We start from the raw sequence: 23,254 nt of genomic DNA on the forward strand, positions 1-23,254 counted from the left end.
TTCCTTCTATAACTGGGGAATCTGAGATTGAAAAAAGTTACATGATTTTTATAGTCACATAGCTGGTGAATGACTGAGGCAGGAATTAAATTAGTTTTTGCTGGCTCCAAGCCCAACATTTGATCTACTTCAGAACTGAATAAATTAATTTCACTTAAAAATCATAGGATAATAAATCTAGAGCTGGATAGAACCTAAGATTTAATCCAATCCACTGGTGCGGGGGGGGGCAGCGGTTGACTTGCTAAAGGCCACAGAGGTAGTAAGTAGAAGAACTGGGATTTGTGAAGTCAATTGAATTGAAGGACTGAAGTCTGAATCACAAAGAAAAATGATAATCTGCAATAATATGGATTAAGTTTTAGTCTCACCCCCTTTCCAAATATACTTTGCTATAACCCTCTCCCTCTATTTTGGATTCTCTGTTTTTATTCTATTGCAGGCTAAGGAAACAAGTTCATTAAGAATTTTATACTTGATAAAATCATGTATACCCAAGAATTAGTGCATGGACTTTGTGAATTGTGATTTAGGAAATCAGAGACTTTTCAATTTTCACTTATCTCTGAGTTCAGGGGGAAGTTCCCAAGAGCTGAGGCTACCAGAAATCTGACCTGTTAACATATATGTATGTTATATCTGTGATTCAAAAGATGGTAGAAGTTAGCATATTTCCAGATTCAGTTTGAAAAGATAATGGAGGAAAAAATCTGACCAGAAGGGTCTGTGAATATGCCTTTTTTATTTAGAATATACATTATGACATATAAATTAAAGTTAAGTTGTTAATTAAAGCATTAATAAATTATTGATAAGTTATTAATACCTAAACCAACAAATTTCATAGGAAAGGCAGAAAATTTAAAAAAATAAATCCAAGATAATATAAGTTCATAAATTACAAAAAAATCTTTCCATTTTGAATGTATAATAAATTCCCCTATATGAAGGTGAATGAACATACCCCACTTTTGACTACAGTAAAACTCATTAAACAATTAAAACTAAAAGAAAGTTTTTAAAAAAAATGCAATCCCTTTATTTTCCAGATAAAGAAACTGAGTCCTATGGGGCAACTGGGGAGTATGGGTTAAGGAAGTGATTAAAGGTGAAGTTACTGATAGCTATTCCCAGGATGAGGACTGACTTTTATGCTACAGAATTGAATCATAGAGTTTTAGATTGAGAAGGGGTCATTTAGAGGATCCATTGTAGCTCTCAATTTTATTAGCAAATTGAGTCCCAAATTTGTTGAAGGACTTCAAGCTTAAGACTTTTATAGCTAGTTGGTGGCACAATTGAGATTCATATATAAATGTCCAGATTCCTGGTTCCTTCCACTCTACTATCCTTCCCCAGAGAAACTGTATTTCTTTACATAGCATAAACAGGATCAAATGATATTTATTAAGCAATGAACCCATTTTGGTTCTAGCCCTTTCTAAGTTTCAATAGTAATAGAAGTATTTAATGATAATGACACCTAGAGGTGATTCCTTAAAGAAATTGGGATATATAACTTGGAGAACTAAATAATGGGTCATCATGGTTATCTATTACAAGTATATTAGGAATCAAAGGGGTGCCACTTGCTAAAGGGTTTAATTTGCTCTATATGGCTCTAGGTCTAAAGGTAAAAGTTGCAAAAAGGCAAATTACTTGACATTGTAAAAAAAAAATTTGAGTTTCCCAAAGTGGACTAGGCTATCTTGGGAGGCAGTGTGCTCTGCTTCTCTGAAGGTCTTGGTACAGAAACTGGATGATAAATTGCTAAGCCTTTCCTAGAAGGGCTTCCAGAACAGATACAGATGACTTCTCTTCTCAGATCCCTTCCAACTCTGACTCTTTGATTAAAAAAAATGAAGGCCATGAATTCCAGAATTCATAGTTATTTTTTAACTTTAAAATGAAAATTTAAGCCTATGAATTCATTTTGACATCCCTCAAAGAAAAAAAAAAGACTCATTTAGTAAATAAAACTGACCTCTGTGACTCTTCCTTCTTATTCCCACTTAACCACAAATAAATTAGAAGTAGTTGCTAGACTACTCCCATTTGCCTGCTAGTTCCTATTTGCCTCAACATCATCTCAGAGGTCCCTTCTTGGGTGCATGTGAGCAAAAGGCACAAAGAAATGCCTTTTGAGAGGCATGCTAGAAAGGAAACCTGTTTATTTTCTTTTTTAAGTTAACCTGGTCTGATAAGGAAGTTTCAATGAGCTCTAGATTTTCCAATAAAAGTCTTGTATTAGTTTTGGCATCCTGGCACCCTTCAGCCCCCTGTGCCTGATATATTTGCTATCGGTAGAACATGAATCCAGCTACTACTTTGCATCTTGGTCAAAAGCAATAAAAGTCTTTTGGAAGGAGCACAGGGAAATAACCAAGGCATCTGGGTTTGCTTGCCTGAGGGGTTAGTAGTCTTATTGCACATTTCAGTGGAACAAGACAAGCTTTCAAGTGCCTAAAACAGAGGTGATCTCAAGCCCAGATGCCATGAAATTATCTGTATAACTTTTGATGCTTTGTAAATTTTGGAATAATAATATTGACAAGACTTATAGGATTTTTATGGTTGACAGAGAATTTCAATTAGATTATTTCATGAAGCTTCCCCAGATCTTTGTAAGGTAGGTAGGTAGGTAGGTAGGTAGTATAAAACAGATTACTGTTTTATAGATGAGGAAACCAAGTACCTTGTCCAGGTAACTAGTAAATGGCAAAGTTGAGCTGAGAATCAAGCTTAGGGTTTTCTGTTCCAAATTCAAAGTTCTTTTAGCTGTTAAAGAGATGCTACTCTTCTCTCCTGAATGTCTTGGTAAGTTCATGGCTATAGTTCAGATTGGGACAAAAGATTAGAGAGAGCGATCTGCTTCCAGTCACCAATGTATATCTTATTTTTTTAAACAGTATTTCGTGTTTGACTTCATTGGGTCCCAGGTGCATCTTTTTGACAAAATCATCAAAATCTCAGTAAGTATGCCATCCACCGTGACAGCTCTGTCTCATGAAGGTCATAAGGTTCTGATTCTGAATGTCTTCCAAAGGCTCAGTTGTAATATTGAGATGGTCATAGAGTGGGCCTTGAGAGAATAGAGTTTTGAGTTTAAAATTGCTTGAAAAGGCAGTTTGGGAGTGAAGGAAAAAATATCTATTAAGAAGAAAATGCCTGTGGCTATTAGAAACACATTATAATCTAGCAAATAGAACAATTTTAATTGAGACATACATGTTAAGAGAGTTTAGATATTAAACTCAGGCTGCAAATGATCTCCTTGTGGGGTACAAAGTTTTGTTTGTCAGTGTTGAAAAGACAGTACTCATTTCCTCTTAATTTTATTAGGAACGTTAGCAAAATTGAAATATTAGTCTAATTTGCATTGGACGCTCTCCTACCTCCCCCTTTAAAATTTCTCTCAATCTCTTCTTTATTATACCACCTTCCTACTTCCTTTCCTGAAGCTGCAGGTTCTCTTCCAGCCAGTTTGATTCTCAGTTGTCCTTAGACAAACTTAAACCTGGGAAAGACCTTAGTTAAAAAGGTCAAGATCACTCACTGAATCCTGCCTGTCATCTTAACTTTTGTCTTTCCACTTGATTCCACTGGCTCTTGAAAGTCAAGACATAAACCTCATGTCATTGGTTCTTTTTGAGAATAGTAGACCTATGACAATCTGAATAATAACTCTGGGTAGGCAACTGACTAGATAGAGTTGGACAATACTGCTTCCCTTCTCCCCCTCCCTTCCTCCCTTCCTCCTTTCTTTCTTTCTTTCCTTCCTTCCTTCCTTCCTTCCTTCCTTCCTTCCTTCCTTCCTTCCTTCCTTCCTTCCTTCCTTCCGTCCTTCCTTCCTTCCTCCCTCCCTCCCTCCCTCCCTCCTTCCCTTCTTCCTTCCTTCCTTCCTTTCTTCCTTCCTTCCTTCCTTCCTTCCTTCCTTCCTTCCTTCCTTCCTTCCTTCCATCCTTCCTTCCTTCCTCCCTCCCTCCCTCCTCCTTCCCTTCTTCCTTCCTTCCTTCCTTTCTTCCTTCCTTCCTTCCTTCCTTCCTTCCTTCCTTCCTTCCTTCCTTCCTTCCTTCCTTCCTTCCTTCCCTCCCTCCTTCCCTCCTTCCTTCCATTTCTCTCTTTCTTTCTCTTTCCTTTTTTCTCTCCCATTCTCTCTCTTTCTTCTTCTTCTTCTTCTTCTTCTTCTTCTTCTTCTTCTTCTTCTTCTTCTCTTCCTCCTCCTCCTCCTTTTCCTTCTCCTCCTCCTTTTCCTTCTCCTCCTTCTCCTCCTCCTTGTTCTTCTCCTTCTCCTTGTTCTTTTTTTCTATTGTTTTTGTTCTTCCTCTTTCCCCTTGGGGAATCATACCATTATGTGGTGGGTGCTCTATCCAAAGGAATATAATTCTTAGTCGCTTATATTTTATAAGACATCTTATGGCTCAGGGACTAGATGTTTTAAATTTCCTATTTATTTTCTTGTGTTTTTCCCCTCAGAAATCTGGGACAATTAATTCTTTTTCTTGTGCAGTTTTCACCTGTGAAATATAGCTCTGAAAAAAGTAGCTCTGAAAGACCATGTTGTGATGCAATTAAAGCTACTTAACTATATCCAAATCATTTTGGCTTTCATTGAGTGTCTAATAATAGGTCCCTACTGAAACCTCTTTTGTCCGTTTTTTGGCTTTTGATGGCTCAGAGTATGAATAGCAATTTATGTTCTGGTCAGGAACTCTGAGGTTCTTCCCCTCCATGACTGATTCTTCTGTGATGGCAAATTAGGCCATCTTTTGTCTCAATTCTAACCTAACCCTTAATTACTGAATGGATTCTGCCTCAGACAAACTGAGACCTAGAAAAGATCTAAGTTTAAAATAGTCAAAGTTTCCCATTGTATCCTGGATCATTGACAGTTGACAGGTCTGGTCAATGACTCTATTGACTCTGGAGGACAGAGTAAGGCTAATGACTTTGTGCAGCTCTGGTCACTTAAATTCAATTCACATGCAAATCAAGATGTCACCCTCATGTTACTAGTCTTTGAGGACAAAGGACAAACAAGAAGCAAATGTTAGCTTATAATTATGATTCTAGGACATATATTCCAGTCTTTATTTAACCTGGCTAGACACTCCTTTCCCTTTGGCTTCCCCTGCTAAGCTCTAGGCTCATATAGGATGAATTCAATCCTAGTAAGTGACATAAAAGGGTCATTTTATCCCTTTGACTCATTATTATCCCCTACCCCCATCAGAGCTTATTTTGAGAATTCTCCAAAAAATGTCATGATCATGACCCCATGTCATGACTTGAATCCCTTTGCTGTAGCTCCTTTGAATATATGGGTTATATGAGCAATCTTCTTTTTCTTTTCTAAGAGGCAAACTGTTTAATTCAATACCACCCCCTTCTCTAAAAGGTAAGTTTTCTACTGATCTTTTATTAAATACACATTACTTTCCATTTCCAAACTGTTGATCTTTGTACTAGCAGTTCTTATCCTTGAGAAGCATTCCTTCCTCATCTCCATCTTTTAGAATCTTTCAAAATTCATCTCAAGTGCCATCTTCCACACAATGTGTTTCCTAAAGTCCCTCAGCAGTTATCGCTTCCCCTTAAAATTACCTGGCCTGTATTTTGTGAAAATTTTGCATATACCTGTTTATGTATTTGTTGTATCACCTGATAGAAAGTAGAAACTTCTATCTTCAAATCCCAATGCCCAGCATAGTACCTGGCAAGTATCATAATAGCAAATGTTGGTTGAATGAATTTTCAAATTCTTAAATAGATGGCTTTATTCTCAATATTATACCCAAGTTTGGTATGGATTCTGTGCATGAAGTCTCCATTTTCTGTTGGATGATTCTAGAAACATCATGCCTAGAAAATTTTTGACTTCCCCTTTTCTGATTAGGAATGTGAAGGTAAGGAATCTTGATCAAAAACAACTCTCTCCAGGTATGAGTGCAAGCCCAACTAGTTTCTGTGACTTTTTACTTCTTCATGACATCCCAGATGCCACTGCCTTCTCTTAATTTGGGCAAATATCCACCCAGTTATCTATACTCAGAAAAGGGTAAGGGATAGAAATTGGACAGGATTCTGAGATCCTGAATTTCTATGAACTTCCCTCTCAGGTCCGCCTAGACAATTATGCAACTTACCATGTGCTACTTGATGCTTACCAGAATTTTTTTGTAAGGGGGAAAATGGAATAAAGGGTAAAGAAGACAAGAGCATCTCCTATAGATAAAGATAATATTTAATATTTTAGCTCTCTTTTATAGAGTATTGCTGAGGAACTCCTCTGACAAAAGTCTGCACTCTTAAGAAGTTCAGTCAACCTGATCATTTTGGGAACAGACCTAGTCATGAAAAACTAACCCCTAAGGAGTCCCTAGAAAGGTGGTGGAAGGAGAGAGAAAATTTGGAAATGAAAACAAAATATAGTGAGAAAAACTCAAACAACTTGTCAGAAAAAAAAGAGATTTCAATGAAAATACAATGCTTTCCCAATAAAGAACTCTATAATTAGTCCATTGCTTATATATATAAAATGGAGTGTGGTTGCTTTTGGTGGAGTATAGATGCTTGTAAGTTGAATATATTTTATTTTTTATTTTTTTAAAATTTTTTTAGGTTTTTTTTTTGCAAGGCAAATGGGGTTAAGTGGCTTGCCCAAGGCCACACAGCTAGGTAATTATTAAGTGTCTGAGACCGGATTTAAGCCCAGGTACTCCTGACTCCAAGGCTGGTGCTTTATCCACTATGCCACCTAGCCGCCATATAGTTGAATATATTTTAGAAGGAATTCGAAGGAGTAGCTAGATAGTACAGTAGATAGAATCTTGGGTCTAAAGCTAAGAAAATTCATCTTCCTGAATTCAAATCTGGTCTAAGACATTTACTAGCTGTATGATCCTGGGCAAGACCCTTAACCCTTCTTACCTCAGTTTCCTTATTTGTAAAATGATCTGGAGAAGGAAGTTGCAAAACCTAAATGAGGTCACAAAGAGACTTGATCAAACAGGAGTAGAAGGAATTCAATATCATGTAGAAGTGAGATTAGATGACCTCTAAGTTCTCTTCTACTCAGAGTATTTTATGATTCATTATGAGTTCTTCATTAAAATGATTTAACTGAAGCTTCAATTTAATAATTATTAAGTACCTGTTCCCCACAACCCTTAAAGAAAAAAATCAAATGGGAAAAATACAAATAAAATACTATATAAACATCAATTATTGTTATTTATTGAGGGCAAGGACCATCATATAATTTATTTTTATAGCTCCCAGCAACTAGTACTGCTTGGTCATTTTGCTTAATAAATATTTATTGTTACCATTGTCAAACTTTTAACATAAATGATCAAAGAGTAAAGACATTATGTGACATTTTTAGCTCTTAAAATATCAAAGAACTCACAGAGGTAGTAGCTTGACTGTTAACTCTGACAAATAAAATAAAACCAAGGAGCAAACAGTGGTTATAAGCTCCAGAGCCACCTTTAGGAGTAGACCCACTGCAGCAAGGTTGAAACTTGGTACAATTACTAGTGGCTGAACAAAGAAACATGTAGTAATGTCAGCCATGGCAATGAGGAAGTAAAAATAATGATGTGAGATTGATTCAGTGGTAGGATTTAGTTGGTTTGTACTAATTCGGCAGAATCAATACCTAATTTTATGTTGAGTTTGGTGAATTGTTAAGATGGCACTTGGAATCAGGGTTTTTTTAAGGTGGGTGTCTGGGCAGCTGCCCAATGTGGAAATCACAAATTTATATTCCTTACTCTTTTTTAACATTCATTTCTTCAAAAGTGTTTTCTAAGTGCCCATGGTAATGTTCATTCCATCCCTAGGTGCAAAAAAGCTTGTAATATTCATTTTTAAAACTCATTATACCTTTGATGAAATGCTACTTTTTCAGTCTTCTTTCTTTGTCACTTTAGTAAACAAACATAATTTAAAGAGAAAAAGTACCAGACAATCAGGGGGTGACAAGTTGTCATTTGTTTCCACTTTTTATTATGCCCCAAATTCCCCCTGGATATTTTAAGTGCTCTGGTGTTCTCTGAACAGTGAAACCAATAAGAAACTAGGACACAATGAACCAACAGAAATATAGATTCCAAGCAGCCCATTTCAGAAGCAAAGGAACTGGAAGAGTGAATGCATGAAAATATTAAACTACCTTTAGATATTTATTTTTGTATACTTAAAATGGCTGTTAGGGCAGAGAACCAGTCATTAATCTATTGGAATCCCACAATTGGTTTGATTCATGGCTTAGCTTCCTGACCAAATGTGGTCTGGATATTCAGGTTCTTGTTTGAGCCCAGGGATCACCTGGGCCTGATATGAAATAATTTTGGGATTTTGCTGCTACGGAGTCCATCTAGAGGATAAGCAAATAGGATTGCTAATATGTCAATCTCAGGGCACGGCTTACTTGTTCTGTAAAAATAATGTCTTCTGATGGTGGAAGAATAGTAAAAAGAGTGACCATAAAAAAGGAGAACCCTCCCCAAATCTTTAGGGGTAACTTCAGCTTTGCCAATTCACCCTGGGATCCCTCCAAATCATTGAGACCTATTCACAGGCAATGGGCATGTCTATATAGATCAAAATGGGAGCTCTTCAAATTAATTTTTTGGGGGTAGGAATTAGGCACTCCTTTTCAACCATCCTTATATTGTTGATTATAGATTTAGAGTTTGAAGAGCCCTTAGATACATTTAGTTCAACTTCCTCTTTTTAACAAATAAGGATTCTGAGTCCTCTAGTAGTGGTATCAAACTCAAATATAAATGCAACCCAACAGGACCTATACTGACATTTGTTGCTCAGTCATTTCAGTAGTGTCTAATTCTTTGTGACCCTATTTGGTCTTTCTTAGGCAACGATATTAAAGTGGTTTGCCATTTGCTTTTCTAGCTCATTTTAAAGGTGAAAAAACTGAGGCAAACAGGGTTAAGTAACATGCCAAAGGTCATATATCTAGTAAGTGTCTGAGGCATTCAGGTCTTCCTGACTTCCAGTCCAACACTGTGTCATATAGTTGCCCCTACCTTATTGTCATAGAAAACCACACATAAACAGTAGCTATATTATATATTATTTGTACTCAGAATTTTGTGGGTTAATAGTGAGTTTGATACTATGTACTAGAAGTTACATACCTTAATCAAGGTCACATAGGTGGTGAAAGAAACTAGATTGGAATCCAAATGCAATATTCCTTCCATTGTGTGTGAATAGGAATGTCTTCTATAATATCCTTAATAAGTTGTCTTCCAATTTTGGGGTTAAGAAGTTGATTTCCATATTATGTAGTTCATTTCATTTTTGGAAAGTTCTCAGTATTAGGAAATTCATTCTTATTTTAAGAAAAATAATAACTCAAATAAAATGGGAGTCACTAAGTAAATTATGATACATTTGTATAACAGAAGACTATAACACAATTCAGGTAGAATTCATGAAGAATATGAAGAAATTTGGAAAGACTTTAATGAAATAATGTAATTTTTTTAAAAAAGTAGAGTGCAAACTAACTGTGGAACACATAAAAAAAGAACAAAACATAAAAAAACAGTTTACAATATCATATTGCTTTTTTAATGGGTAACTCCAAAGGATCGAAAATTCTGAAAAACAAAACAAATGAAACTTGAATGGCAGAATTTGAGTTCTCATTACAATCACTGGGAAAACTTCTCTGAAGAAGGGGGCTCTGAGACCTCTTAAAGTTCTCATAAAATTAGAAAAGCAATATAACCAGTCATTAAACTAACTTTTATTAAGTACCCACTGTCTTCCAATCATTATGCTAACTACTGATGTTACCATCTCCATCATTGTGCTATTGTTATGGTAGGTTCATCATATGGCTATTACTACTGCTTTAAATGACATTTCATTCAAATATACTGTGTTTACTTTTTAAAACATGTTTTTTCCTTTCTATTTCATGGTTTTCTTTCCTTTCATTTAGTCCTATTTCCTCTTATACAAAATGACTAATATGTAACTATGTTAAGCAGAAATGCATATGTTCAATTTCTACCAGACTGTTTGCCACCAAGGAGAGGGGATGTAGAATAATGTGTAACTTTTAAATTTGCAAATGGATAAATGTTGAAAGACTACCAAAGCAAATAATTGGAAAAATGAAATAGATTTTTGTTTTCAAAGAAATTCTACTCAATATGCACATAAAAGGGGAGACTATCATCATAAATCCAATACAGAGCTTAAGGTATGGTAGGATAGAAGCTGTAAATTGGATTGTTAGCAATGGTCATCCCATTTATAAATTTAAAAAGGTAGAATGTATTATTATTACTAAGCATTGAGAAAGTCATGTCATCAAATAGAACAAATATACAAAATTGAGATTTCTGTTCACTGTGTGTTAGATCTTCAGCCGTTTAGCCTCCTTGGTTCTCAGTTTCCTTATCTGTAAAACTGGAATATCAATAACATCTGCCCTACCTTTCTCACATGAGCAGCTAGGTGGCACAGTGGATAGAGTACCTGACCTAGAGAAAGGAATATCTCAGACACTTACTAGCTGTGTGATCCTGGACAAGCCATTTAACTGTTTGCCTCAGTTTCCTCATCATGAACTGAAGAAAGAAATGGCAAACTACTCTAGGTGGAGCAGTGGGGTGGTTAGGTGGCACGGTGAATAAAGCACCTGCCCTGGAGACAGGAGTACCTGAGTTAAAATCTGGCTTCAGACACTGAAGGACCTAACTGTGTGACCTTCGGCAAGCCACTTTAACCCTATGGCCTTGCAAAAACCTAAATATATATATATATATATGTCGTCAAAAGGGTTAAGACAAGTTCAGACATGACTAAAAAATAATCTATCTCAAAGAGGAATTACAAAGATTCAATGAAGTAATAGATATGAACCATTATTTACTTTGCAAATATATAATAATTTAATGAACTATAATAATTATTTTAGTGAATTATAATTGAAAAATAATACCTGTAATAAGAAATTACTCTTCTGTAGTGTTTTGAACTTTACAAAATACTTTTCTACGATAATCCTGGAGGCAGAGAGTACAGCTTAATCAAGTCAATTCAATAATCATTTATTATGCATTGCTTATGTATCAGGAACTGTTCTAAGTATTGGAGATACAAAAAAGGCAAACACCTCGCCCCCCCACACCCACCCGAACCTGCTGTCAGAAAGTCCATAGTCTAAGAGAAGAGATGACACACCAACAACTATGTACAAACAAGATATATACAGAATAAATTGGAGATATTGCCCAAGGGAAGGCACTAAGATAAAGGGCAATCAAGAAAGACATTTTTACAGAAGCAAAACTGAGGCCTGATGGAAGTTAGGGAAGCTAGAAGGCAGAGATAAGGAGGTTGAGAATTGTGGACATAACGTAATATTACTTCTATTTTATAGACAAGGAAATAGAGGCTTGAGATAAAGCAACTTACTTAAAGTGAAAGAACCAGAAAATGAGAGAGACAAGCATTGACTCAGATGTTCTGTTAAAAACTATGCTTTGCCTTTGTTAAATATTTTGTTAAAATGTAATAACAGACAGATACAAAGTAACCTTGCTTAGTTATTATTTATGTTAAAAATTATTTCACTTCAATGTATAAAGAATCTGTCCCTCCGTCTATCAATTGCTGTAGAGTTAGAAATGCTCTCCATTCATTTGAGTCTTCTTTTAAAATTTAAATTATTTCCTCAAAATTTTGGCAGCTAGATGGCACAATGAATTAAGCACTAGGCCTGGCATAAGGAAGACCTCAGAAACTTACAATGGACCCTGAGCAATTGTATACAGTGAACATTCACTTCATTCATTCAAAAGAAATAGACACACCCCTTTTATTAGGAAATTGATGTAGACAGATCTGAAATCAGAGAAAAATGTAAAAGAAATATGTTGATCCTAATTGCCTCAGTTTTCTTATCTATAAAATAGGAAGAAAGGAAATGGTAAACCTCTCCAGTATCTCTGCCAAGAAAATCTCAAAGAGTTAGATATGAAAGAAAATAGTGAACAACATCAACAAATAAAGATCTTTATAAATTTTTTGTATTCTTCATACTTGTCATCTTACTTCTGATATAGTATTCTATTACATGAATATACTGCACTTGATTTAGCAGCTCTCTTATTGTTGAACATTTTGATTACTTCCAATCATATATGAATGTGTTTGCAATTCCATCTAATTCAGTTATGAAAATCTTTGAACACGTGGCTCTTGTGTGTGTGTGTGTGTGTGTGCAGTTAACTATTATTTCTAACAGTGAACTTATTTAATTATGAGGTAAGATTATTTGGATAAATTTAATTGAATATATTCATATTGCTATGTAAAATAAATCTATAAATTTACAGTTCTAGCAGTGAACTGAGAATATTTGTGTCTCCTCAAATCCATTACATTGAGTTTCCTTGTCTTTAACTATTTTTGCCAGTTTGATAACCAGTGCTTCCTGGTACCCCACCTCAGTTTTTAAGTGCTGTGTCCATGTAAAGTATCATTTCATTACCACTTATTATTACCAGGAACCAATCCTAAACAGAATTATGAGGAAGACAAAGTTTATTGTTGGTGTTCTCAAACTCCTCTTTCTACATCTACTTCCCCTTCCTCCCTGTCATGGCCTCATTCTACTTATAAAATTAGCTATTAACCTCTTTGGGAGTCCTTCTTCCAATAATAATGTAATAAGTGTCATTTATAAAATGCTTTAAGATTCATAAAGTGCTTTATAAATATCTCATTTTTATCTTCACAATAACTTTGGGAGTTAGGTGTTTTTATTTTCCCTATTTTGCACATGAGACAAACAGAAATTAAATGAGTTGTCCAGGGTCACATAGTTAGTGTGAAACTACATTTAGATCAGGTCTACTTGATTCCAGGTTCTGTGATCCATACACTGCATCATTTTGCTCTTTTGAAAACATATTTCTTTTACATTTTCTCTGATTTTAGATCTGTGTTCCACATTAATTTCCTAATAAAAGGGGTGTGTCTATTTCATTTGAATGAATGAAGTGAATGTTCACTGTATACAGAGCATTCAATTCCCACTGTAAAAATTCTAGACTTGAGTTGCACATCTGGAAACTTTTGGAGGGAAATATGGAAAGGTAGTCCTTTCCGGAGACCCTAAAATTAGAGCATGTTCACTTTTCAGTCTATGGTCAGGAACCCCTGCTAGAGACAATACTTATTCAAAGACTGCAGTTTCCCTTAAAATAATCAAAGTTCACAAATTGGGGTCAAGTTCTGATTTCACAACTAGCTGTGTGACTTTAGATAAATTACTACCTTACTTTTCATTTCAGTTCTCTTAGATAGTTCTCAAGATTCTTCTTTTGTAAGCTTCTAAGTTCCACATTTTTCTACCACCTCCCTTCCCTCCCCCCTCTCCATGACAGTGAGCAATCTGATATAGGGTATTGATGTACAATCATGGTTAACACTTCTATATAGTCTTGTGAAAAAAGAATTAAAACTAAAGGGGGGGAATCAAGGAAAAGAGAGAAAAATATAAAATAAGTTTTTTAAAGTGAATACAGTATGCTTTGGTCTGCATTCAGACAACATAGTTTTTTTCTCTGGATGTGGATGGCATTTTTCCATTATAAGTCTTTTAGGATTGACTGTATTCATTGACCTGCTGAGAGGAGCTGAATATTTCATACTTGATCATCACACAATGTTGCTGCTGCTGTGTATAATGTTCTCCTGATTCTGTTTCCTTCTCTCAGCCTCAGTCATGAAAGTCTTTCCAGGCTTTTCTGAAGTCTACCTGCTCAGGATTTCTTACAGAACTATAGTACTCCATCACATTCATATACCACAACTTGTTCAGCCATTCCCAATTGGAGGGCATCCCCTAAATTTCCAATTCTTTGCCACTACAAAAAAGCTTCTATAATACTCTAAATGATTATTACAAATGTGAGCTATAGAAATTCTCACCTTATTCTCATTCTTCACTTCAACCAGATAGACAGGAAAGTACAAGAGTCTTCTCCTGTTTGTGTTTTTGGAATGAATACCCAGTTCTACCTCAGGTACATATTATGAAGCCCATATGAAGCATGGTACACATGCGTCTAAGGGCTGACCTGCACTGATTCCTGGTTACATAATCATCCACTATCTACATATTCTTCATCTAAATTTGTTACGTGCTTGTTTTCTATATGCATGTTAGCTAGCAAGGCTGTCCCTCCTCTCTGTAGGGTCTTAAACTTTAACACAATTATAATGAACCAAACTAGTGAATAAGGAATGAAGAGATTTGGGGGAGAATAAAGGTAGAGATTTTTTAAAAGTGCATAATAGACTATTACACAAGAGTCATATAGTGAGCTGAATACTGAGAATATTGAGAAGTAGGAGGTATATTTCCTATTCTATTCTCTAATTTGGAAAAAAGGAAATTATTTGTTGTCCCTAAATAAAAGAACAACAGAAACAACAGCAACTTTGGGGGAAAGAGATGAAAGATTAAAAAAGGAACAACAACAATCTCTTAAAGGTGATAATTTGAAATAACTTTCCAGTTGTTGAAGAAAAAAGTCTCAAAGTCATACACTCATAGAAGCTGAAGTTTAGAGGTCATCTCTAAATACTGTTTTATAGAAGAAGAAGAAACTGAGACCCAGAGAGAAATGATAATCTTAAAGTTTCCTCTATGACTATGTAGGTTTTGAAAATAATTTAAATGAGTGTTTCACTTTTTCAAAGATGTTTCCTAAAGTCATTGAGATTATCATGGAGTTTTGCTTTTTTTTTTTGCTTTTAATATTACTTCTTTTTTCTAATGTTGAATAGTCTTTGAATTCCTGGTATAAATCCAACTTAGTCATAATGTCTGTCTGGCAATATTTTATTTAAAATTTTATCAATAATCACTATTAATATATTGATAATAATTCTCTGCTTTATTCTTCCCAGGTTTAGATATTAGGATAATATTTTCCCATTAAAGGAGTCTGGTTAAGTCATTTCTTTTTCAATTTTGGATAATAATTTGTATGATATGGATACTCATTCTTTATAAATTTGATAGAATTCTCCAGGGAATCAGTTCTTTTTTTTTTTAGGTTTTTGCAAGGCAAACGGGAAGTGTCTGAAACCGGATTTGAACCCAGGTACTCCTGACTCCAGGGCCAGTGCTTTATCCACTACGTCACCTAGCCACCCCCAGGGAATCAGTTCTAAGACTGTTTTCTCCTCCTTTGGTGCAGCAAAGGGAGGAGACTTACCTTATATTACTTAATTAATTAGTGATAGAACCTAGCCCTTCTGAAGACAAAGTGAGTTCTTTTTCCAGGACTGTATAAGAAGTTGCCTCTCTGTAGTCTTGGCTCCAATTTATATATAGGCTAGGCTTATGTATAGGTCAGGCAATAGATAGATAGAGCCCTAGGTCTGAAAGGATGACTTGAATTCAAATTTGACCTCAGACATTTATTAGCTATATTACCCTGGGAAGACACCTAACCTTAGTTTTTTCTTCTGTAAAATGAGATAATCATAGTACCTATCTCCCAGGGTTGTTGTGTTGATCAAATGAGGTAATATTTGTAAAGTATTTAACAGTATGTCTGACAAATAGTGACACTATGCAAATGTCAGCTTGAGAGAGACAGACAGAGAGAGAGAGAGAGACAGAGACAGAGACAGAGACAGACAGACAGACAGAATAATTGTAATGGGCTTAGCACAACATTAGAGCAGTTGCAGGAGGTACCTGGAAGCAGAACCTTGTTCAAATCTGAATTCAGATACTTGACACTTACTGTGTTTTCCTAGGCAAATTCCTTAACCCTGATTGCCTTGCATCCAGGGTCATCTCCAGTCATGATTCATATCTGGCTTCTGGATCCAGATGGCTCTGAAGGAGAAAATGAGACTGATGACTTAGCACCACGCCCCTCACTCAAATCCAGTTCATGTGCTTGTCTAGGCATCACCTTCCTGATGTTATGTCTTCTCTGAGAATGGAGGATAAGTATCATCATATAAATTTTAGCTGTTCTAAAATAATTACACTTCATGTTTTCAAAGCAAAACTCTGTTAAACAGACAGTGTTAGTATTTTGAGGCTAGGAAACTTGAGATTCTGGAAGGCTAAGATATCTCTTATCTACAGAACCATAGCCAATAAATATTGCTGGAACCATAATTTAAACCCAGGTCTTTTGCCTCTAGGTCAAATTAGTTTAAATGTCTTGCTTCAGCAGAGATCTCAGAATAACAATCTCTATGAGAGAAATCAAGAAGAGAAAATGTCAGGTAGATGCCACTGGGACAGCAGCCCTGCCCCAGAGTTATTTGAAAGATTCTGAGGCATGAAGGACCTGTTTCCTGATCGTTCCAAAGAGAGATTCAATCCTGGTTTTCCATTCTACCTCTCACTGCAATCCAGAAGTCTGATTTAATACTGGAAAAACTTCATTTGATTTTCTTGCATCTCATTTTGGAACCAGCTGTCCCAGAGCTGATAAGAGAACATGAAATATACCTCTCTTCTACCTCAAGCCTTAGGGTAGGAACAATAGGAGGCTTGGAGTACCATCTTTATAATAATGCCTTTGCCAAGGTCAGAGTTTCCCCCCCCCCCTTCTCTTTAACTTGATTGGATGTTTACTAGAGGAACACTCTACCTCCACTCCCTTCCTCCTACCCAACAGAATATAACAGAGTTAGCAAGATAGTAATAAAGCAAATAATCTTTGTTAAATTCTAGATTTATCCACTCATTCATTTATGTAGTTGTTTAATCGAGTGATTTTAAATGTCTACTTGCAAGATACTGGAAATATAGAGGAAGTTGGAAGAGGGAAGTAGTCAAGACCTGTGATTTCCTCAGTCACAGAAAGAGGGCTGAACTTGGAGGCAGAGGTCTTGAGTTTGAATTCTGTTTCTGCTATTTACAAGTTCTGTCATTTGATGCAGGTTATTGAACTTCTATCTGCATAGTAGGTGCCAAGCACTATGGTAGACTTCAGGTTTTCAGAATGACAAGTGAGGCAGTTAGTGACCTCATTGTGAAGGATGAGAGGTAAGAAAACAAAAGAAACAAAAATGTATAAAGCACCTACTATGTGCTACTATGCTGTGCTTTACAAACATTATCTCATTTGATTCTTGAAACAATCTTGGCAGGTAGGCACCATCATTACTCCTATTTTGCAACTGAGGAAACCAAGTCATAAGGGGTTAAATGATTTTCCCAGGGTCACCCAGCCATTGAATATCTAAGGCTGAATTTGAACTTGGGTATTCCTGACTCCAGATCCAGTGCTCTATCCACTGAGTCATGTGGCTTCTTGGGGAATTTACTCTATCTTCCTCAATAAGTAATGTGAGAGAAGAGAGTATATTGTAGTTAAGGAAATGAATGAAAGAAAAGGTTTTGTTTTGTTTTTAAATCTATCTAAGCACTGTGCTATTTACTGAACATATAGATAGAAAAAGCAAGATAGTTGTTCTCAGAGATCTCATACTCTAAATCGTAAAATCAGCACATAGAAGAAATTGTAGCTTCAGGACAGGTTAAAAAAGCCCGGGGTCCTTATACTACATTATAGTCATGAGAGTGTCTAAATGTCTACAGGATATAAAAGTAAGATCACAATGAGGCTTGGAGGATCTTAGGACCTGGAAGACTTTAGGATGCAGTCAGGGCAGATATTAAGACCTGAGGATCTTGTATCTTAACGTAAACAATGCAATGGGTAGCTGTAGTCTCATCCAGGTGGTGTGAGGAATCAAACAGATCAGATGGATTATGAGAATCCTGAAGGTGAGTAAGGCTGAAGGGAAAACAAGGGAGGAAGGTGTCCCTACCACTTGTGATGGTGAGTCGTCTCTCTGCCATGTCAGTTCAGATGGGTTCTGTGTAATTTGGGGCCAAGAAGGGAGCATAGGGAAGGCAATTATACACAAAATAATGCAGAGTGATTTCAGGTGGGAGGGAGGATTGACACATGAGGGAATTTTAACAAGTCTTTTGAAGTAGATAAGCTTGAGCTGAACTTTGAAGGGATGTGATGCCAGGTTGTTGAAAGTGTAGAAAGAATGGGACAGTCTCAACAGAGGAAAAGAGATAAGGACAGTTTGTCTAACCTCTAGGATAAGGGTTTGGAATCATTTTTTGGTGTTTGTTATGAACTCCTTTGGCAGTCTGATGAAGCCTATGGACTCCTTAGAATAATGTTATGAATTTGAAAATAATTTTTTACTTTTATTTTTCAACTGACATGTATTTCAAAGAAAAATAATCTGCCCTTCCTATTACCACTCCCTTCCCCCAAGGAATAGGAAAAAACAAAACAACAAAAAACCCAAATCTATATAGCCTAGAAAAAAATCCTACATTAACCACTTATCAAAATATACATCTTTTCTTATATTTTTAAGTTCTTCACTTCTCTCCCAGGAGGTTTGTAGTGTTTTTCTTCTTTGTTCTCTTGAACTCAGTGGTTCATCGTTGTAGTGATCAGAATTCTGAAGTCCTTCAGTTGTTTTTCTTTTTTTTTTCTTTTTGCAAGGCAATGGGGTTAAGTGACTTGCCCAAGGTCACACAGCTAGGTAAGTATTATGTGTCTGAGGTTGGATTTGAACTCAGATCCCCCTGACCCCAGGGTCAGTGCTCTATCCACTGTGCCACCTAGTTGTCCCTGGTTGTTTTTATTAAGGTTGACATAAACATTGTAAAAGGGTAGCTAGGTAGTGCTAAATGGCATGATGGAGAGAGAACCTGACCTGGAGTCAGAAAGACATATTCCTGAGTTCAAATTCAGCTTCAGACACTTGCTTAGTGACCCTGGGCAAGTCACTTAACCATATTTACCTCAATTTCTCATCTATAAATATGATCTGGAGAAGGAAATGGCAAACTACTCCAGTGTCTTTGCAAAGAAAACCCCAAAGAGGCCATGAAGAGTTGGTCATGAATGAAATATGATGAAATAACAAATAACAAATGTATAATTGTTCCAGAGGTGCTCACTTTCTTTCATAACAGTTCATAGAGGTCTTCTCAGTTTCCCTTTCATTGTTTCTTATGGCACAATTATATATAACTTTCTTTATTTTTTAATATATAATTATATATAGCTTTCTGCACATAGTTTTAGATGACTTTTCATTAGTTCATAGTTACATAAACAGTATACCAGTGTATTTTTTCATAGCCTCTCCAACAATTTTTCTTCTTTTTTAATCTTTGCCAGTTTGATAAGTGTGAGGTAGAACCTCAAAGTTACTTAATTTGTATTTTTCTAATAATTAGTGATATTGAGCATCTTTTCATATCATTGTTGTGAGCTTGGATTTCTTCCTTTGAAAAGTACCTGTTCATATATTTTGACCATATATCCATTGGGGAATGGCTCTTAGTCATGAACTTGAATCAGTTACATATAGCTACATATATTCACAAATAAATATTTATCAGAGAAACACTGCAATGATTTTCCTTTTAATTTTAATTTTCAATTTTAATTCCTTTTCTCTTTTAATTTTACTACATTAGATTAAACCTTTAAAAATTTTATATAACCAAAATTGTCCCTTTTTATTTTGTGTGATCTCTTCTTTTCTTGTTAGACAAGAACTCTTCCTTTTCCATATATCTGGAATGATAATTTCTTTCTTGCTCTTCCAATTTGTTTCTGATGCGATCTTTTATATCTGTCATGTGTCTATTTGGAGTTTATCAGTGTAAGTTGGGAAGTATTGGTCTAAAGTTAATTTCTGTCAGCCTGCTGGTTAATCTTTTTACCAGTTTTTGTCAAATAATGAATTCTTCCCCTCCCCCCCCCCACCTCTGTAACTGGGGTGCTTGGGTATGACAAATACTATTCTATTGTGTTTGGTTGCTTTTGTATCTTGTATACCTAATCTGTTCCTTTGAGTAATCTCTTTTTTTTTTTAAACCAGTACAAAGTTATTTTTTTTAAAGATTTTATTTATTTTGAGTTTTACAATTTTCCCCCGATCTTACTTCCCTCCCCTCCCCACAGAAGGCCAACATTATTTTCAAAATAACTACTTTGCTTTATAGTTTGACATCCGGTATTGATAGATCCCCTTCCTTCCTACTTTTTCAAATTATTCCCTTGAGATATTTTTTATCTAATATTCATCTACATTGATTTACTATTTTTACAATACATTTATATAATGACTTATGGTTTAGTAATTTTTCAGTCATTTCTGACTCTTTGTGACCTCTTTGAGGAATAGTTTGTCATTTCCTTCTCCAGCTTATTTTATAAATGAGAAACTGAAGCAAATAGGGTGACACAGCTAGTAAACTCAGTACAATATTGTTTAAGGAGTTTGATTCAGAACTGGTTAAATAAATCAGTACCGGTAGTATTTTCATTTTATTTTATTAACATTTTTATTCTTCTCAAGGATCCCTTTGGCAACTTATGAACCCCTTCTTGGAATAATGCTTTCCAATACATAAAATAAAATATGTAGACTAGCAAAAGAAACCAATTATATTTAAATAGTTCTCAAAATATTTTAAAAATAAGTTTACTGACCCCAACTTATGGGCTGCTGCTTGAAGTGAAGAGTGTTTGAGGTGGAATAATGTTCAATAAGTCTGGAATGATAGACTGGAGCAAAGTTGTGAAGGGCATTTACATGTAAAAACAGAGAATTTTGTGTTTTAACTTCGAGGCAAAAGAGAGGCACTCTTCTTGAAAATAAGAGAGACATTGTCAGACCTCTCAGCAGATGAAAAGATCAAATAAACCTTGCTCTTAAGGATAAAATATCTACAAATAAAATAAACATAAAATATCTGCTTCCTTTCACTAACAGTTTTAATGGTGTTTTCTCCTACACATTGTTCTAGATCACATTTTGGGGAGGAAAAGGGATCTTGTAATTGGCTGAACTCTGTACATTTTATTGAAATCTTCAGTAAACACATCCTCCCCACCAAACACAGTGCTAGTAGTAGTATTCTCTACTGCATATTTCCCTAAAACATTGGGAGGGTTGAGCAGGCAATTCATATCTTACCTTTACCTGACCTCAGTGTTTCCTGCCATGTGATAACTACTCCTTTTTTGACTTTGAATCTCTACCATTTTTTCCTGGAAAAGGTAATATTTGAGTTTTTCACATTTGGCCTGTTCCTTGAAACAATGTTTCTAAATGCTTTCTTCCCCTTTCTCCTATCTCCTGAGCCATCCTTTGTAATAAGGAATAATAACAAAGTAATAATAACATATTATAATAATAATTTAGTAAAACCAGACACACTAAATGTATATGATAAACAATCTATATGGTAATTCCACATACTTGGGCCCTCCCCATTTAAAGATCTTTCTAGGATGTAATGTGATAGCTATGTATTACCATGTCCTGGTTTAAAATCAATCTATTACTCTAGGCTTTCCCATAATTCGTCCCATCATATTCCTTACACTTAATTATCATGGAAATGAAATTCAGGTGTATTTCCTACTTACTAATCCTCATTTCTTTTCTTCACAGGTCATGCACAACAAACTCATAGGAAGTCTGCTTATAGGATCCTTTAAAGTAGATTTGGGAACAGTTTACAATCAGCCAGGTGGAGTAGCATTGTCTCTTTCTTCCCTCCCTCCCCCTTCTTCCTTCCCACACTCCTTCTTCCTCAATATCTTCATCATCATCATCTAAAACTTTCCAAACTTACAGCATTTTCAGTTCTCCCATCCTATACTTCTTTGATCCATAAAATCTTTGAAATATCCTAGTCCACCCTCCCTGTTTTAAGAATTGAAGAATCTTAAGACCTAGAAAAGGAAGTGTAAAGGTGTTATTGTTAGTAATAACCTTATTTACCATTATACTCTTCTTTTTAGTTTTTTTCAAGGCAAATGGTGGCTTGCCCAAGGCCACACAGCTAGGTAATTATTAAGTGTTTGAGGCCAGATTTGAACTCAGGTACTCCTGACTCCAGGTTCAGTGCTCTATCCACTGTGCCACCTAGCCACCCCTACCATCTATATTTTTGAGGGGATTGGTCTCACTAGATGATCTCTAAGGTTCTTAACATTTCTTGTATATTACAAAAAAATTATAGAAGTTAGTTTTCTGTGAGTTTATTTGAGGCTCATATCAACCCTCTGAGACTGCATGCCATAGTGGATAGAGATATTAAGTAAGCCAGGACAATCTAGATTCAAGTCTTGTGTCTGACTGTGTATTGGTTGTGTGACTTTGGGCAAATCCCTTAACCTTTCCATTCATTCACCAGAAGCTCTTTAAGACTATAAATTACATCTTGTCTTGGTAGCCAAGTTTCCTTATCCTGGAGTTTTAAATTACAGGTCTATCCCTCATCACCTCTATGAAATAAGTAAAACATGAAAAATAACAATTTCCTTCTCCTTTCTTTTTTTCAGGGAAATAAAGTGAGGATCAGAGGGTTTAAGTTACTTGTCCAATGTTGTATAGCTAATGAGTGAGCTTATGATTCATTAGTCTCTGCCAATGGGCATTATCCATTTTTGTTAGAGATGCCTCCAAGATGCCTAGATTGAATTATATTCCAGTGTTGGAGGTCAGGATCACCATAACTGTCCTTACAATTACTTTGTAACTTCCTAATCTTCTTATTCTGGAATACTCTCATGATGGGAAGTGACAAAATATTTTCCTTTTCAAGATACAGAGCAGCGATCTTTCAGGTTTGTAAGCATGCCCATCCAAAACTTAGAGAAAGCCAGGACAAAAAATTCAACATCACATTTTCAAATGCAAAAGTCTGTGCTCAGAGTACTGAATAAAGAAGAAGGAAAATGATACAAGAAATTGATAATCCAAAAGAGGATTGCTGCACATACAGAAATAGCCCAAGGCCACACAGCTAGGTAATTGTTAAGTGTCTGAGGCTGGATTTGAACTCAGGTACTCCTGACACCAGGGCTGGTGCTCTATCCACTAAGCCACCTAGCCACCCCGAAAAAAAAAAGATTTTCAACAGACAGACATATTGAGATTGAGTTGTCTAATTATTAAAGATGCCCCTGTGTGAATGTGAACGATCTGGAAAGGGCATCATAGTTTGACAGGGTCATAGAATGAGTGAAGGGGAACAGTATGAAGTAAAGCTAGGATGGTGACGTGGAATCAGATCATGGAGGTCTTTAAGTGTCAGGCTGCCTAGCTTGTAGTTTATGCTAGAATCACTAGGGAGCTACTATCATTC

At 35.7% G+C, this 23,254-nt stretch overlaps 1 protein-coding gene across 1 annotated transcript in view; it reads left to right on the forward strand.

The window, feature by feature from the left end:
• Positions 1-23,254, forward strand: part of FER1L6 (fer-1 like family member 6) — a 211,186-nt gene that overhangs the window by 12,489 nt on the left and 175,443 nt on the right. Inside the window, 2 exon segments of the mRNA XM_074202128.1 lie at positions 2,910-2,972; positions 21,553-21,631. Coding sequence (XP_074058229.1) covers positions 2,910-2,972; positions 21,553-21,631 — 142 coding nt within the window.

Source organism: Macrotis lagotis, chromosome X, assembly GCF_037893015.1.
Source record: "Macrotis lagotis isolate mMagLag1 chromosome X, bilby.v1.9.chrom.fasta, whole genome shotgun sequence".
NCBI classification, from domain to species: domain Eukaryota; kingdom Metazoa; phylum Chordata; class Mammalia; order Peramelemorphia; family Peramelidae; genus Macrotis; species Macrotis lagotis.